The sequence below is a fragment of the Anabrus simplex genome, chromosome 1 (assembly GCF_040414725.1).
Source record: "Anabrus simplex isolate iqAnaSimp1 chromosome 1, ASM4041472v1, whole genome shotgun sequence".
Lineage (NCBI taxonomy): Eukaryota > Metazoa > Arthropoda > Insecta > Orthoptera > Tettigoniidae > Anabrus > Anabrus simplex.
In genome coordinates, this window is record NC_090265.1 from 1,632,890,070 (window position 1) to 1,632,908,812 (window position 18,743).

At 38.9% G+C, this 18,743-nt stretch overlaps 2 protein-coding genes across 3 annotated transcripts in view; one reads left to right on the top strand and one right to left on the bottom strand.

The window, feature by feature from the left end:
* LOC136858620 (U3 small nucleolar RNA-associated protein 15 homolog) overlaps positions 1 to 18,743 on the top strand; it is a 60,276-nt gene that overhangs the window by 16,233 nt on the left and 25,300 nt on the right. Inside the window, exons 7-8 of the mRNA XM_067138318.2 lie at positions 14,233 to 14,534; positions 14,918 to 15,051. Of these exons, the coding sequence (XP_066994419.1) occupies positions 14,233 to 14,534; positions 14,918 to 15,051 (436 nt within the window). The remainder of the gene's footprint in view (positions 1 to 14,232; positions 14,535 to 14,917; positions 15,052 to 18,743) is intronic.
* Positions 2,369 to 14,212, bottom strand: LOC136858621 (histone-lysine N-methyltransferase SETMAR). Of its 2 annotated transcripts, XR_010858655.2 has the most exons (3): positions 13,935 to 14,212; positions 2,801 to 3,027; positions 2,369 to 2,675 (listed from the first exon to the last, which is right to left on the bottom strand). XR_010858655.2 is itself a non-coding variant. In XM_067138319.2 (2 exons), exon 1 carries the CDS (start codon positions 5,404 to 5,406, stop codon positions 4,357 to 4,359), a length of 1,050 nt encoding a protein of 349 aa, XP_066994420.2. In that variant the 5' UTR covers positions 5,407 to 5,988; the 3' UTR covers positions 2,369 to 2,675; positions 2,801 to 4,356. The 2 variants fall into 2 exon arrangements, 1 of the variants encoding a protein (XP_066994420.2); XM_067138319.2 differs by lacking the exon at positions 13,935 to 14,212 and having other exon boundaries at positions 2,801 to 5,988.

Here is an 18,743-nt window from a genome sequence, read left to right on the forward strand (position 1 = left end):
GGACTCTCGGTCAACTGTCCGTGTCCATATTTGAGAGTGTCCGTGAATGCGAGTTGATTAATTATATCTATATTATTTCAGTTGAGACATAAAAATCTGTCCATATTCAAGGAATATTTATATCTTGGAAGTGTCTGTAAAGAGAGGTTTCATTGTATTGGGAATCTAAGGCCAGTGTTGTGATTAGGAAACTTTTGAAAAAAGTGGTATTTGATTTTAGCCATGTTAAGAAGAAAGCCATTCTTTTCAGCGTTCACTCATTAGGTTGACCATATATCCTACATTTTCTGGACATGCCCTACATTTCGACTCTATGTCCAAGTGTCTGAAAAAAGTGCCAAAATATCCTACATTTGAAGATTTCTCCATTTTTCTGGACATTTCGACCCTACATCCGATGTTGGTAGAAGTGCCAAAACATCCTACATTTGAAGATTTCTTGTTTTAGCATTTTTTTTTTTCAAATGGAAGTTGATATATTAAGGGTAAATCAAATCTTAAATTACAGTTCTGACAGGTGAAGGATTTTTTTTTTTTTTTTGAGAAATTTTCAGTATTAGGCCATAGTGTTAACGAAGAGAGGCTGTTCTCCTTAATGTCTCCTCAATGGACTGATACTCGTAACCATTTAAACATTGAATCAGTTAAAGGTTTGCTATTTGAAATACTTTGAATACACAGAATTTGATACTTATGTACGAGGGTAATCCCAAAAATAAGGTCTCCTATTTTTTTATAAATACAGAAATCTGTTCATGTGGCTGTTGGTCACAATATTGTGAAGAGTGTTTCCCGCGCTCGCATATAAACATGCGCACGCCGCGCTGAGCCACTCAGTCTTGGCTTGGCAGCCATTGAGAATGGAGCTCCCGTTGGATGTTACCGCCAGGGGCCTGTTTCATAAAGCTACAAGTCTACAAGTTACAAGTAATTTTTCATACAAGTTGTAGGAAAAATTTAATTCCTGTTTCATAAAAGCACTTATAGGTACAAGTGAATTTATACAAGTTACAAGACTTGTCAACAAGTCAAAATTCATGTTTTGTTTCATAAAGATACTTGTAGAGTACAAGAACTTGTAGAAAATACAGTTTTTCTTACAAGTTGTTTGAGACATGTAAGGTTGATTACAAGTGTGTGTAATTTGCTGTTAAATACCCAATAATCAATTAGTTTTCAAGCTTTGTGTTCATTTTTGTGTGGAATATGGATTTGTTATATAGTAGTAGTGATAGTGATGAAGATATAGTAGGGGATGGACAAAGACGTAAAAGAACTTTCAGAAGTAGGGTTAACATGGCTTTCACAAGCTTTTATGAATACAATGAAAGGTTTAGAATGAGTTCAGTGAAACTGGAGTCACTCCTTCAAGATGTAGGTAATCAACTTCAACATGCAACTAACAGAAACTGTGCTGTATCCCCAAAACAACAGTTACTTATAGCATTACACTGGTTAGGAAATGGAGGGCAATATCATGCAGTAGGTGATATGCATGGTGTATCAAAATCTAGTGTGTGCAGAGCAGTTCATTCAGTTGTGAATGCAGTGAATATTGTCAAGTTTCCCACAGTTGTTGACTGGCCAGAGGAAACTGGCCACATTGTTCGAGAGTTCCATGCTATTGCTCGTATGCCTCAAGTATGTGGATGTATTGATGGAACACTAATAAACATTGATGCTCCTGCAGTAGGACATGAGAATGACTTCATTGATAGGCATGGGAACCATTCCATAAATTGCATGGTAGTGTGTGGACCAAATCTGAAGTTTTACTATGCAAGTGCTAACTGGCCTGGAAGTGTGCATGATGCACGTGTACTAAGAAACAGCACTCTTTCTCAACGCTTTGATGCTGGGTGGCGTCCATTTCCAGGTGCTATTCTTCTTGGTGATTCAGGGTACCCACTTAAGGAATGGCTCATTACACCTGTATTGAATAATATAAACGACCCTGCAGTTATGCGTTTTAATAAAGCTCATAAGTCAACAAGACGTATAATTGAAAATGCTATTGGGATCTTAAAAGAGAAATTTCCATGTCTCAATCATCTTAGAGTTAACCCTACTTTTGCAGCTAATATTTTTATTTGTTGTGTTACACTTTGTAACATTTCAAGAGAACTTCAGGATCAGAATGTGATGAACATAGAACCTGTTGAAAATGAAAATGAAAACGATGAACCAGATTTTGACTATGTACCACTTCCAGCAGCACATAGGCGCCTACAACTCATTAACCATTTTGCTTAAGATTAAGGCTTACCTAAAATATTCAGTGAAATAATGTCTTGTAAAATATATAGTGAAATAATGTGATAAAAGACAGTTATTTACACAGACAAACTATTTTAATGTTATTGTTTAATTTACATGAGAAAAATAATCAAACATAGATGTAAAATCATTCATTAGCTTCTTCAGCCACTCCATTTGTTAATAAATAATAAACACCCTCTTCTACATTATCATCACACTTTGTAATGTCCTTTGTATAATGAGACATGGGTAGGCCCAAGTCTCTCTCAAGTTTCAAAGCCTCCAATTTTGATTTATATATTTGCATTTCTAATAGCTCATTCTGAAGGGCTATCTTCTTTCTCCTCTGAATTTCCTGGTAATATGTGTGGTGAAGTGAAGAGAAGACTCAGAGGAAATTTTCTTCCTTTTCTGACCTGAAATGTTCATAAATGGTTAGAATATTATGGTTAAAGGTTAAAATATTGTTAAAATGGTTAAATATGGTTAAAATATTAGAATGTATCTGAAATTTATAAACAAATAAGAAACATTAACTTGCCTTTGCTTGAACATGGTGTTTCATCACCAACTACTACTGGTGTTGCTTCTGTTGTTTTCCCAAGCAGTAGTCTCTTCTAATGGTTTCTCCCATGTTTCGTTTACCCCTAAACTTGTTACAATGGGGGATTCTTTGCCAATTATATCAATTACTATATTATCTATATCTGTCAGCTTTGATGTTTTGCCACCAGCAGAACCTGTTTTTTTGGCATTGTCCAATTTTGCCTGTGAAATAATGGAAAATGTACATGTATAACAAATTCATATTCTGACTGTGTAATAAATATAAGTATATGAATACTATTTGTCTGAAATTAAGAATATTATAAAAATTATGTACAAAGTTGTGTACAATGATAACCTAACCTTAAAATTTAAGAGATAAGAATATAGGCCTATGTGACAATATATGTTTTAATACTTACAACAGTGGTCGTCTTTAGATTCTGCCACAAGACATCTCTAACATAGGTAAAATCTTTAGTATCAGGGATAAGACCCACAGATAAGGCAATATTGTGGATATTCCTCCACTCTCTAACTTTATCTTCTTTTGTGAGTGAAGAAGAGAAGGCTCCAAACAAAATTTTTTTTGCATCCCTGATTTTATTAAGGATTAAAAATTTGTTGGCAATTTGTTGCTGTTTACTACTCATCTTTGAATCCTTTGACTCCACTTGTCTATCTCACAGAAATCAGCTGACTTGTAAGACTTGTAGTGAAAAGTACCAACCTTACAATTGTAGAAATTTTGTTTATGAAACAAAAATTTCTTACAAGTGTAGGAACATGCACTTGTAACTACAACTTGTACACTTGTAGACTTGTAGCTTTATGAAACAGGCCCCAGGTGCAAAGTGCGCGCAGTTATTTGGTTTTTGAACGCAAAAGGTACTAAACCAATTGAAATCCATCGCCAATTGACGGGAGACCATCAATATCCGTCGAGACAGTTGTGAAGGTTGAGCAAATCATGCGTGAAGATCGGTGGATCACCCTGGATGATCTCTGCACTTTGGTTTCTGAGGTTCCCTGAAGTACCGCCCACAGAATTTTTTAATGGAAAAGTTGAAATACCGGGAGGTGTGCGCAAGATGGGTGTCAGATGAAAGATGAGGTTGACAACTTCTTGAACAGCATGATAGCGAGGTGGTATGACATGGGCATACAAAAACTGTTACAGCGTCTACATAAATGCATCGACCGAAATGGTGATTATGTAGAAAAATAACTAAATGTTCAAGCTGTGAAATGAATGGTGATTATGTAGAAAAATAACTAAATGTTCAAGCTGTGAAATGATGTAAACCATTGTAGAAATAAACAGGTCTGTGTATTTATAAAAAAATAGGAGACCTTATTTTTGGTATTACCTTCGTATAAGAATGATATATTGGCAAAGCTTATATCACCAAATCAGTATATGTGTTTGACTAGCAATGTCACATATGGTAAGAAAATCAAAGTTTTTAAATACTCTAATATACGTAGGTGGTTTGAAAAGTTCTCGGAATGTAGGCCTACTAGAATTATCTTACCTCGGTGGAACTGCTTTTATTTTTCAACATAGTTTCCCTGTAGACTAATGCATTTGGTCCAGCGATATTCCATTGCCTTGATCCCATCTCGAAAATGAGATTCCTCCAGGCCTGTAAAATACCTCTCCAATTTGACTGTCAGTTCTTCCCTTGTAGAAAATCTCTGTCCACCGAGAAAAATTTTCAGCTTGGGGAATAGATGAAAGTCTGATGGTGCCAAATCAGGTGAATAAGGTGGATGTGGCAACAATTCGTACCCCAGTTCATGAAGTTTTGCCATGGCAATAACACTTGTGTGCGGCGGAGCGTTGTCCTGATGAAAGATTACCTTTTTCCTTGCCAAACCAGGCCTTGTTTCGCGTATCTTTTCCTGTAGTTGGTCTAGGAGGTTTGCATAGTATTGCCCCGTAATTGTTTGGCCAGTAGGAAGATAATCTATCAGCAGAATGCCTTTTGCATCCCAGAAAACTGAAGCCATGACCTTTCCGGCCGAACGCACTGCCTTTGCTTTCTTTGGTGGTGGTGAATCAGCATGTTTCCACTGCTTTGACTGCTGTTTTGTCTCTGGGGTATAGTAGTGGACCCAAGTTTCATCTGTAGTCACAAACCGGCACAAAAAATCTTGTTGGTTGCACTGAAAACGGGCCAGACTTTGTTTGGACATTTTCAATCTGGTGCGTTTATTGTCCAATGTCAAGAGCCGCGACACCCATCTTGCGGTTAATTTTTTCATACCCAATTCTTCGGTTAAAATATAATATATCCGTTCAGAAGACATCCCTACAGCTTCAGCAATCTCCCGCACTTTCAGTCGACGATCCTCCATGACCATTTTATGCACTTTTGCGATAAATTCTGGGTTCGTAACACTTTTTGGCTGTCCACTACGTGGATCATCATCCAAGCTCTCCCGACCAAATTTAAACTTGCTGGTCCACTTGGCAACAGTTGAAAATGAAGGAGCAGAGTCGCCCAGTGTGTTCTGAAAGTCGGCATGAATTTCCTTTGCTTTCATACCTTTCTTTACAAAGTATTTAATCACTGCTCGAATCTCAGTTTTTTCCATTGTCACAAATCACTACGCGGGAACAACAACAAAGAGTCGTCACTACCACACTCCTGCAGCTAGAGCACTGACGTGCCATGTGTTCACTCACAAAGGATGTGTGATTATTGCGCGGTAACCTCGTTGCTCTAGCACTGACGTCTAGCGGTGATTCTGAGAACTTTTCAAACCGTCCTCGTACATGGGAGTGTAGGGACATCAGATCCATAATAGACTATATCATAACCGACTTCCAAATGAATTCTGCAGGGTTTTTGATGCAGATGATTGTCTGACCTGTAATGAACTAGGTACAGAGAAAATGAAATCTGTATAAGGATAGTAAATCTCCAGGATGAGGAAATTAGAAGTACATTGATATGATTAGTGAAAAGTTCCACACAGTAGACAGCCAGCAGATTCAGGATTTAGAAAGAGAATGGGTGGCATACAGGGATGTTGTATTAGAAGCAGCAAGTAAATGCTTATGTCGATGAAAGAAACAGAGCAAAACAAATAATTATTGAATCCAAGAAGAAGTGGGAAGATTTTGTTACTAACCTGGAAAGACTAGGTCAGGCAGCAGGAAGCATTTCTAATAATAATAATAATAATGTTATTTGCTTTACGTCCCACTAACTACTTTTTAAGGTCTTCGGAGACGCCGAGGTGCCGGAATTTAGTCCCGCAGGAGTTCTTTAACGTGCCCGTAAATCTACCGACACGGGGCTGTCGTATTTGAGCACCTTCAAATACCACCAGACTGAGCCAGGATCGAACCTGCCAAGTTGGGGTTAGAAGGCCAGCGCCTTAACCGTCTGAGCCACTCAGCCCGGCGAAAGCATTTCTGGACAGTAATAAAGATACTTAAAAAGGGAGGGAAAAAGGAAATGAATATTGTTTTGGGTAAATCAGGTAACTCATAATGGATCCCAGGGAATGGACAGGTGGAAAGAATATTTTTTTTTTTTTTACTATTTGTTTTACGTCGCACTGACACAGATAGGTCTTACGGCGACGATGGGATAGGAAAAACCTAGGATTGGGAAGGAAGCGGCCGTGACCTTAATTAAGGTACAGCCCCAGCATTTACCTGGTGTGAAAATGGGAAACCACAGAAAACCATCTTTAGGGCTGCCGACATTGGGGTTTGAGCCCACTATCTCCCGGATGCAAGCTCACAGCTGTGTGCCCCTTACCGCACGGCCAGCTGGTCCGGTAAAGAATATTTTGAAAATCTTCTCTACATAACATAGAAAGAAATTTTTCTGTTGACATCATGAACAACCAAGTTCATTGGGAGGAGGACAATGATGTTGAGGAAGTGGAAAGGATGGTAAGTGAACTCCATTGTCATAAAGTTCCAGGATTAGATTAAATTAGGCCTGAAATGGTGAAGTATAGTGGGAGGGTAGGTATTAAATAGCTTTATCGAGTAATAATCTTAGCATGGAATGCTAGTAAGGTACCTTCTAATTGGGCAAAAGCAGTAATTGCACCTATCTATAGATAGACAAGGGAACGGGAAGGATTGCAACATATCGAGGTATTTCACTGGTAAGTATACCAGGCAATATGTTCACTGGCATTTTGGAAAGGAGGGTGTGATTAGGGGTCGAGATTAAGTTGAATGAAAACCAGTGTGGTTTTAGACCGCAGTGGGGCTGTCAGGATCAGATTTTCAGTATGTGCCAGGTACAGTAATTGGAAAATGCTATGAGAAGAATACACAGTTGTGTTTATGTTTCATAGACCTAGGCCCGGTTTCATCAACACATGTTAAATATATACTAACAAGTAGTTAGTTAATACGGAGTTAGAAATTTAACATCTTGTTAGGTTTCTTGCGTTTCATCAAACTTTTCTTGTGAAATGTTAACTAATCGACTCTTAACTCTCCCAATATTGCGAACTGGTGCGAATCAAGGAGGCAGTGGTACGAACATGCTGTTTTACAGCGCGCTCCGATGCGCTTTTGTTTGAGCACAGCTGTAAAATATGGCGCGTAAAGTGAAACGGAATCGTAGTTCTAATTTTTCCTCCTTCGAAAAAGAGTTGTTAATTGAATTAGTTATTAAATATATATAAGTTATTGAGTGCGCACAGATGGCTTGACGATAAAAGAAAAGGACGAGGCGCGGGAAAAGTCCGCGAGGGTTTCAATGGGGTAAACAGATACTTTCTTTAGCGGGTATCCGCTGTCACCTAACAAAATCACTTCGTTAATTGTCCCACTTCAAACTGTGCTCCGATATGGGAGTTATAAATATTGTATTGTCGTGTGCAGAACCAGACCACCTAGCAAGTATATCCCTGATTTGGAGGTTAGGCTCACGAATCACCTGAACATTAACATTAACAGAGAAATATCCCTTTCGATTACGATATATTTCGGCCCAATTGCCTCCAGGTGATTGGATTCTTACATGTGTGCAATCTATTGCACGTAGAACAAACACCAGGAAAACGGCTTATTTCATAGAAGTCGCGGATAATTTGCTGACGCTCTTCTACTGAAGGGAATGTTACATACCTCCTTCTCATGGTTGCTATTGCTGCAGACACCCGACAAACAAATCTATTAACAGTGGCTTTAGAAATTCCAGCATTGTCTCCGGCCATTATGTGAAAATAATCTGTAGCAAAAACTCGTAATATTATCAGTACCTGCAACATTGGAGAAAGAGGTATGTTTCTCTTCGTAGGATATTCTAACCTCACTTGAATTTCGTCAACAACCTTAGCAACGACTGTTTTCGATAACCTGTATCTATGAAGAAATTTCGGATAAGTCAAATTTTCAAAGTCATTACGTCGCTGAATTCTTCTTCGATCAGGATTGTTTTGTAAAAGATCTAAATAGAGCAATTCCGCCTCGAAAGCGCGATTCACAGCAGTCATTTTGGAACAGGTTGCTAAATGCTAATGTTAGCCATTTAACATTGGAAATGGCTGATGTTAACTTTAATACGCTGTTTAACATTTGTTAATGTTAACATTTGTCACGGCCGACTGGATACCTCGCTGCGCTCCTTATACCGGCCTTGACAATCGCTTGTGAAGCCCAGCATAAAGCTGTAATTGGAAAGTTTCACCATAATGCCGCTGGAGCGCTGGCCTACTACCCATTGACAGGATGCTGTATACCGCAAATTGCCGCATTTCCAGTTTTATTTTTTGGTTTTGCTGTCGTAAATGTTAGCAATGTGTTCGCAATGAGGTGCTTGTTGGCTTGATAATGAAATCTGATAGTTATGCGCTAGTGAGTTTATTTTTTATTGTGTAGTGTGGTGATTATATTTTTTTAAATTGTGTTTACAAATCTTGAAATTTGAGACATTCATGTGCACCTTTTCGTACTTCGAGCAGAAATTTTATGGAAACAAGAACAAAGTGATTTCTCGCTGTAACTTCGTCCTGAATGAGGATTTTAATTTATGTGCTAATTCGTTTTTTAATGGTGTGTTGATTTGCTTTTCTTTAACTGTGTTAGGAAATATTCGAATATATATTGCTGTGTGCCTTTTTTGTATTCCGAACAGGAAAAAAAAGCAAAGGGACACTATCATTTTACGAATTCTCTGTAGACCAGGACAAAACTACGTCTTAGTTTTCCGTTTCTATGTCGGGTATTTACCTTCGTTCTTTCTTTCTCTTTTCTTACTCTGTTTACCCCTCCAGCGTTGGCTTTTCTCTCGGACTCAGTGAGGGATCCCACCTCTACCACCTCAAGGGTAGTATCGTGGAGCGTGAGACTGCGGGTCGGGGGATACAACTGGGAAGGATGACCAGTACCTCGCCCAGGCGGCCGCAACTTCTATGCTGAACAGGGGCCTTGTGTCGGGGATGGGAAGATTGGAAGGCATATCCAAGGAAGAGGGAAGGCATCAGCCGTGGCCTTAAGTTAGTTACCATCCCGGCATTTGCTTGGAGGAGAAGTGGGAAACTATGGGAAACCACTTCGAGGATGTCTGAGGTGGGAATCGATACCACCCTCTACACAGTTGACCTCCGAAGGCTGAGTGGACCCCGTTCCAGCCTTCGTACCACTTTTGAAATTTCGTGGCAGGGCCAGGAATCGAACCCGGGCCTCCGTGAGTGGCCGCTAATCATTTTTACCCATGAATTTTCTTTCATAGAATAATCCTTTAGGCGGTGTCGTATTTGCCATATGACAGCAACACAACACATTTTTGTTCAAGATAATCTGAACTTTAACATTTAAACATTGACAAGTAAGAATCACTACTGCTATGACGGTAAGGCCAGCGTATGAAGTGTTGTTACCTGAGCAATGGGGCCGATGACCTAGATGTTAGGCCCCTTTAGACAACAAGCATCATCATCATCATCGAGCAGAGAACAGTTTACATTTTATTTACTCAAAATACTTTTCTCTCACTGAATTTTTATTTAAAACTCTTCTTCTTTCGCTATTTGTTTTACGTCGCACCGACACAGATAGGTCTTATGACGCCGGTGGAATAGGAAAGGGCTAGCAGTGGGAAGGAATCGGCCGTGGCCTTAATTGAGGTACAGCCTGATGTGAAAATGGGAAACCACGGAAAACCGTCTCCAGAGCTGCCGACAGTGGGGTTCGAACCCACTATCTCCAGGATGCAAACTCACAGCTCCACGCCGCGAGGCCAACTTGTTCCACCCTACTGCATTTCAAGTAAAATTTATTTTCTGAATTTAGCATGGCCAGCTTGCCCGGTATTTAATATTCTAGTGAAAGGTATGAATGAAATATAATCTGAAACTATATATATTGAAATTAACATTTAAACATGTTTGAGTCAAAATATTTATGTTCTGCATACAACGAATATGGAAAAAGTAAGACTCTTATGTTTTGTCCAGCCCCCTTCCTGAGAGCAGCGCTTGAAGAATTTTAAAACTCTAATTGAACAATGACTCTTAATCTCGATATTAACATCAGAAGACAAAAGCATTGTGGTAAGTTCTGCTATGTATCTAAATGCCATGATAATAAAAACGATTACTATTATTCCTCACAATTAAGGAACGTCAGTTGGACTACTCCATCCTCCGCAGTTTCATTTCACGACGTTGTTTTGGCACATATCAATGAAAGTAGCCTTTAGGATTAATCATTTTAACAATATTAGTCAATGTAACAAACTATTTTATTCCCTAAATTAAGATACATCGGCAATCAGAGTCAATATCAGAACGTCAGCTGGACTAAGTCATCTCCCCGCAGTTTCATTTCACGACATCATTTTGGCAAATATCAACGAAAGTAACCTTTAAGATTAATCATTTTAACAGTATTAACCCATGTAATATTCTCCACAGCTCTAAATTACGATAAATCGGCAACCAAAGTCAATATATTTTCCATAAAGAAGTATGCATTTCTACCGCAAATAGGTCGGCCGCCAGCGCCACGTGTCGAGTTGTGTAACTACTCCGATTACAGTACGTGGACCCGATTGTCAAGGCCGGTAAGGAGCTAGCTAGAGCGACGCATCAAGTCGGCCGTGCATTTGTTAATGAAACGCAAATTTTCTTAAATGGTATGTTAAAATGATTTAACACCTTGTTAAGTACTAACATGTGTTGATGAAACCGGGCCCTAGAGAAGGTATATGACAGAGAAATGAGGGAAAAGATGTTCATCACGTTGGGGGACTATGTAATTAAGGGAAGATTAAAAGCAATCAAATGTACAGTAAAACCTCGTTAATTCAAAGTCATTGGGACGCAAAAATTGGACATTGGACTTCGAATTAACCGCCAACTCTCAATTCAGAGCTCTTGCCGAGTCACAAAATATTCTAAGAACCGTAACTGCGTGCAATTACCTTGATTCACAGATTAAACCTTTCAAATGCTATGGTAAAACTATTTCCAGAATGTACCCAACAAGGTGCATTTACAGTATTCAAATAATGCACTTGGATAACTCATTGCCAAACAATCTCACACAACAAAAGAAAAAGAAACATGATTCAAAGAAGAGGGGAAATCTATGCTGACTCCCTTATGCAAGTGCTTTACCCATCGGATTACTGCTCTGTATGCACTTCAGATGCCCTGTATTTGCACGGAAATTACCCGGTGCCCTTAAAACATTGTGGCTTATCGAACTTTCCTATGATGACGGGAGAAAGTATCTTGCTTCTGTCTGCATTATGACACATTGCAGTGACTCTATCCTCATATGATTTCCCACCATGGTCCTTCTCTCGTAATTCAGAAATGCCAATACTTGTCGCGCCACAACATTTTCTATGACCCATTTATGCATGCAGTCACTTTGATTCACAGTTTAAACCTTTCAAATGCCATGGGGAAAAAAACTATTTCTGAAATGTATTCAACAAGGTGCATTCGCATTATTCTAATAATGCACTTGGATAAATCATTAGCAAACATAACTTTACACATCGAAAGAAAAAACACACGATTCAAAGACGAGGACAAATTATCCTGGCTCCCCTGTGCAAATGCTTTATTTTTTTGATTACTGTACTGTTTCATTTTTTAGATGTCTTGTACTTGCACGGAAAGTGCTCAACGCCCTTAAAACATTGTGGTTTATCGAAATTTTCTATGACGAGGGGAGGAACTCTCTCACTTCTGTGTGCATTGCAACACAGTACAATGACCCCCACCTGTGTATGATTTCCTGGCTAGCACTTCTCTCCTTTAAAACCATAAGTCTGTTCGGGCTCGGCATTAAAAAACAATGCAGTTTCATCCGTACGAGTTGATTATATGAGCCATGCTTTTGTGCTAACTGTTGGCATCGCCAGTGTTTGCAGATTCTGCTTCTCTGCACACTGCCTGCTACATGATATTGTGATGTTCCTTTAAATACTGAATACAAAAGAATTACGATTTCACTCAAACTTAGCAAATGTGAAGCACCCGATAGATACACCGAAGTGAGTGAAAGTGCGGAAAGCTACCCCTGCACGTTCCGGAAGATGCGTTCTATCAAGACGCTGATAAATTTTGAATTTAAATTACTTTGTAAAATACTTTTTTTTTGTAATGTAAAGGGAGTTTTGAATTAAAAGTCTGAATTTCGGTAGTGTGACGGACATTGTTCTTCGAATTACGAATTATCCGTATTTCAAATTAAACAGTTTAAATAACTTGCAAAACCGTACCTCATGTTTCCGGGAACGAGAGTTTCTTAAAATCAGGTAGGATTTTGAATTAACTGATTTCAAATTATCAAGGTTCTACTGTATTTATGTTGATAAATGGTTGCAATTAAAATTGATTGAGTTTTTGGTTCAATGTACTTACAAGGATTCATAGTTTTTTCATAGTTTACATGGATTATCTGCTGAAAGGTATAAAGTGACAGAGAGGGATTCAACTACCAGATGGAAATGTAGTAAGCAGTTTGGCCTATGCCGACAACTTGGTCTTAATGGCAGATTGTGCCAAAAGCATGCAGTCTAGTGTGTATTCTCCCAGGATGGTAGTATTGTAAGTCAGATTAAGTCAAGGTGCAGCAAAGCTAATTCAGGGAGCTCACATTTGTAATCAACAATATTCTGTAAGAAGGTTTTTTCTGTTGACGTCGTGAACAACCGAGCTCGTTGGGAGGACAACAATGATGTTGAGGAAGTGGAAAGGATGGTAAGTGAACTCCATTGTCATAGGAATAGAGTAAATTAGACCTGAAATGGTGAAGTATAGTGTCCATTCCCTGGGATCTATTACGAGTTCACCTTATTTACCCAAAACAGTATTCATTTCCTTTTTCCCTCCCTTTCTAATATTCTAATATTCCAGAAATGCTTCCTGCTGCCTGACCTAGTCTTTCCAGGTTATTACCAAAATCTTTACACTGATCTGTTTTCAGACCAACTGTGCTTTAGTAGTGTGAAAGCTGGGTGGATTCAGGATATTTTATTCATAAGTTAGTAGTAACAGACATGAAAGTAGCGATAATGATCGCTGGCACTAACTGCTGGGAACAAGGGGAGGAGGGTACTCAGAATGAGGAGATAAAGGCTAAAATAGGAATGTATTCAATTGATGAAGTTGTATGCATAAACCGCCTTCAGTGATGGGGTCATGTGAGTCAAATGGAGGAGGATAGGTTACCTAGGTGAATAATGGCTTTGGTCTTGGAGGATAAGAGAAGTAGAGGGAGATCAAGACAACGATGGTTAGTTTCAGTTTCTAATGATTTAAAGATGAGAGGTATGGAACTAAATGAGGCTACAGAGCTAGTTACAAATAGAGGATTGTGGCAACTTTTAGCAAATTCACAAAGCCTTGTAGAATGAACGCTGTAAGACATGACAGTCTATAATGAAGATGTATGTATTTATATCTTCAGCAACTCTTTTATCTAGTCCAACAGCCCTCATTTTCATCAGCAGTCTCCCATGATCTACCCTGTCAAAAGCCTTGGATATTGCTGAGTGAATATTTCCGCCTTCTGTAAGTCCTCACACGTTCACTCCTCTTGTTTATTTATTTAAAAAAAACTTTCTTCACCTTATACCAGTTATTTGTTGGGTTGGTTTTGTACAAATTTTGAGTTTTCTTACCATTGCGATCTTAATGATGGGCCGATGACCTTAGATGTTAGGTTCCTTTAAACAGCAAGCATCATCAAGCAACAAGATCTTAATGATGTTGGGTTGAAGTACTGAGTATTCTTCTTTGGAAAATTGTCAAGTCTTGATTTGGCATATTTTGAGTGCAAAATACTGTAATGCAGAAATAAGGAGACATAGAATGACATTTAGATTCAGATGAGTCTTTTGTTGCTAAATGTAAATAAAGGGTCATGAAAGATATGTCTATTAAGTTATCTAAAAATTAAAATTTGATGTTTCTCCTCAGCCTGGCGATGAGACAGTTGTTGTAGGAATGGTAGATGGGGTGGCTTCAATATCACGACGTGAAGAAGAAGAACGCATTACCAAGCAAGAGCGTAAGAGGATTTCTTTTCGATATGCACCCGATAACTTTCGACCTGCTTCGGCAGATATTGTAGTTCCTGAACTTGTACTGGACCGCATTTCCAAACATGATGAATGCCTTCGTAAGTTCCAGTATTCCAAGGCATTGGACTGTGTGTTGATACCTTTTGTGGTGAACAAGAACCCAATGGTCACAGTAGCCGTTTACCAAGAATTACTGAGGTAAGTCATTTTTTAACATCTTCATACCAAAGTTTGTTTTCTGTTTTCCTGAAGGTGATATCGTTGGCATACCACAGAACTGTGGATCTAGAGAATGGGATGTATTTAAAGTTGGCTTTCTATTTTTTGATGTGATGGCTTCTTTTTCATAAAAATAATTAAAATCCTTCAACATTCCTTTCCGTTACAGTTACTAAATGGTACGTTGTCAGTGTATATGTCACCTTTAAACTGAGGTACCTGGCTTATAAATATAATTTTATGAGCATTTTTAATAATAATTTATTTGAGAAGTTTATGATTGATTGATTGTTTGTGCAAAGTTGATTAGCATAATCATTAAATCGCTTATATTAAACAATGTTTTATTTTTTCTTTTACAGGCGGAAAGGGTTACAAACTGCTCTAGCAGGAAGAGAAGGAAAAGCTCTGCTTGTGGTGCTGAGGTTTCTCATTAAATACATTGGAGATTATCGCTTCACACGGGTGCTACTTGATGTTACAAACATCTTATTAGGTGAGCTCACTGTTGCAACTATTCTTTTCTGAGATGTCTATTGTTGTTTCTGTATACTATGGCTGAACTTGTCTCAGTTCCTTAGAATTTGGATGATGACAGATGTATGAACACAACTGCACCATTTGTCTTTTTTCCTGCTATTTGTTTTACGTTGCTCCAGCATAGACGTGTCTTATGACGATGATTGGATAATAAAGTGCTAGAATTGGGAAGGGAGCAACCATGGCCTTAATCCTCTCATGCTTGAATTATTTCTTGTTTACATTTGATGACAAAACACTCGTACATGATGTGGTTTACCATAATGGTATATATAAATGAGTTTAGTGAATACTATTCTAAGCTTTTATCATTTAAAGATCGACCATTACTGCCTACTGGCCATGGGTACATATTGCAAAGCACAAGTATTTTTGCAAGACCATAGGTCTATAATGCCTTTGAGATTAATACAAGAGGTAGGTACTCCTGAAGCCTGTGGCAACTGGATAGGGAAGGCCCATGGAAAATAAATGGTAGTTGGTACGCATGGATGTTGATGGGTTGGAAGGAGTATCTTAATTAAGACCACTGTCTTATGGTAATGATGGGATAGGAAAGGGCTTGGAGTGGGAAGAGAGACACCATTAAGTTTATTGTTTATGCCACAACATATATTTTTGTTCAGAATAAAATATTTTGTTCTATTTGAAGCCAAAATGTCATAATAAATAATGTCAGTCATCGCATAATGAATTTGAGATCCTGGTCATAAAAAGAGATAGGTAGGAGCAGTTAATTTTTTTCCCTCTCTTTAAAAAAAACAAGCAGTAGGTTTTGGGGATGAACATACAAACTCATGAATCTCAATCCAACTCATTACCACTATGCCACAGTAATAGCATGCAGAACTGGTCCATTATAATATAGATCATACTGTGATCTGACAACATGTAACATTGCCTGCATTGCTATTGATGCTTTCACGACCCGTACTTATAGACATGATACTGTATAGGCTTTTGGGCTTATGCCGTGTTAAGAAAATAAGGTGAAATTTCTTTACGTTTTGCAGAGAACTGTGCTCTGCGTCATCAGAAGAAAATCTTGACTGTCCATGAGAAAGGCTTCTTAAACAATTACTTTTTTGAAATTTAGAACGTTATAATAGAAGTAGAAATGGTATGTTCATTCGTCACCAGATGGCTCTCTGGACGTGGCACAGCGCTAGTGTTCAAAGCGGAAGCTGACCGAACCATCAGAATCAGTTTAAGAAGGTCACATAACATGTATACGTAACATATGACATAAACAGGTGTGCGACATTGACACAAGCCTGGAATGAAATATCTGGCGATGAGGATTGTAGAATTTGGAAAACACCGAGACAAAATAACAATAGTGAAGGGACAAGGAACGGAACTCCCTACTTAAATCCTTAATGGCTGGCAACCATGTATTACTTAATTGATAGCCAGTGTCCCTGTTGAAATTGTGAGGATTTCTATGTATTTCCACAGCTTCCCATATAATCCTGGAGCTGTCGTGTGTAGTGTGGGTAAGAGCTGGAGCATCCTGGAACATGATATCATCACCCGACGATAGAGCGTGCACGGGTATTGCCGATTTGTCTGGCTGGTTGAGACAAATATTACGTTCATGTTCCTTGATACGGATACCAATGGACTGGCATGTTTGGCCGATGTATACCTTACTGCAAGTACTGGGAATTTCATATACCCCAGGATGTAAAAGTGGGGACAATTTGTCCTTGGTTTTACTCAGACTGTGAGCAATTTTAGTGGCGATGCCAAACAAGGTTTTTGTATTTTGTTTGCGGAGGACCTTGGCAATTCGATCTGTAGTGTTGTGAATGTAAGGCAAGTAGGCAGTTCCCTTCACTTCTTCCTTCTGTGAGCTTTTGCTTGGTTGTTTCTCTGGGATGCAGGGCTCTATGAATCTGCAAATCGCTGTAACCAATACCCTTGAACGTGACTTTGAGCGTGTCCATCTCCACCTGGATATTTGATGGCTCACAAATTTGTCTCGCCCTCTTGGCAAATGTCGTGAGAATGCCTTGTTTTTGTGCTGGATGGTGGTGAGAATCTGCATGAAGATAGCGATTTGTGTGGGTAGGCTTACGATTCTTTCTTACGTTTCTTTCTTACTTGGACGCCTCCTTAAGACATGTGTAAGGCTTTTCAGGCGTTTGCTCTATTAACCAGCGTTTCGTCTTAGGTCTGACACTAGACTCATCAGAGTGGGCTGTGTCAGACCCTACCCACTGACGCTGGGGTGTATGCAGGTGAACTTATCAGAAGCCTATATAAGAGGTACGGTCTCCTAACTGCATACGGGAGATAAAACTCCACATGGAATTTTTGCCCGCCTAGCAATTCCGAATGGAAATTCTAAGTTCCCAAGGAGGGAATTAGATATTTTTCCACCAATAGAGCATGTCAAAAAACAGATCAAACAGAGCAAACGCCTGAAAAGCCTTATATCTGATCTGTTTTTTGGCATGCTCTATTGGTGGAAAAATATCTAATTCCCTCCTTGGGAACTTAGAATTTCCATTTGGAATTGCTAGGCGGGCAATAATTCCATTGTGGAGTTTTATCTCCCATATGCAGTTATCAGACTGTGCCTCTTATATAGGCTTCTGATAAGTTTACCTGCATACACCCCAGCGTCAGTGGGTAGGGTCTGGCACAGCCCACTCTGATGAGTCTAGTCTCAGACCTAAGACGAAACACTGGTTAATAGAGCAAACGCCTGAAAAGCCTTACATCTGCTCTGTTTTTTGACATGCTCTATTGGTGGAAAAATATCTAATTCCCTCGTTGGGAACTTAGAATTTCCATCCTTAGGACATACCGTATATTGTAAGCCTACCCACACAAACCGCTATCTTCATGCAAATTCTCACCACCATCCAGCACAAAAACAACGCATTCTCACGACACTCGCCAAGAGGGCAAGACGAATTTGTGAGCCATCAAATACCGTATTTCACGGCATAATCGTCGCACTTTTTATACCAAAATTTTCAAAAAAAATTGTAGGGTGCGACCATTATACGATTAATATTTAATACCAGTATTTGTATTACTCAAAAAATGTATTTATAACTAAATTGTATTTGATACAAATTTAAGATGCACGTAATACTCGCGTTTATACATCAAAATAATTAAAATAGTCTAAAACAAAATTCATAATTTTTCGCAACAATTCGGCGAACGTTTTTCCAACCTGGAAATAAAAATGAACGTATTAAGTTAATTTGTCATTAATTTGAGTATTAAAGTTAAAATATTACACTTGCAAAAAATTATCGCTTTGTTGTGAAATGCGGACTTACCGGTACGCAATTTATTCCAAATCTTCGGTGTCGCTATCGCAGGTTTCGCTATCTGATGCGCCGTCCTCGCCTCTGTTAATACCAGTATCAGATTCTTCGTCTCCCTGCCACACTGCGTCATCTTCGGAACCGTCTAGTGCATTCGAAATCCCAGTCCTTTTGAAGCTCTTGGAGACTAGTTCAGGTGGTATAAGATCCCAACTCTTCTTCACCCACGAGCATAACAAGTCCAAGGGTGGACGCCTGATATTTCCGGCGGGCGTCAATTGCTGATCGCCGCTCATCATACACTCGTTGTAAAATCGACGTAAGTGGTCTTTAAAGGGTTTATTAACACATACGTCTA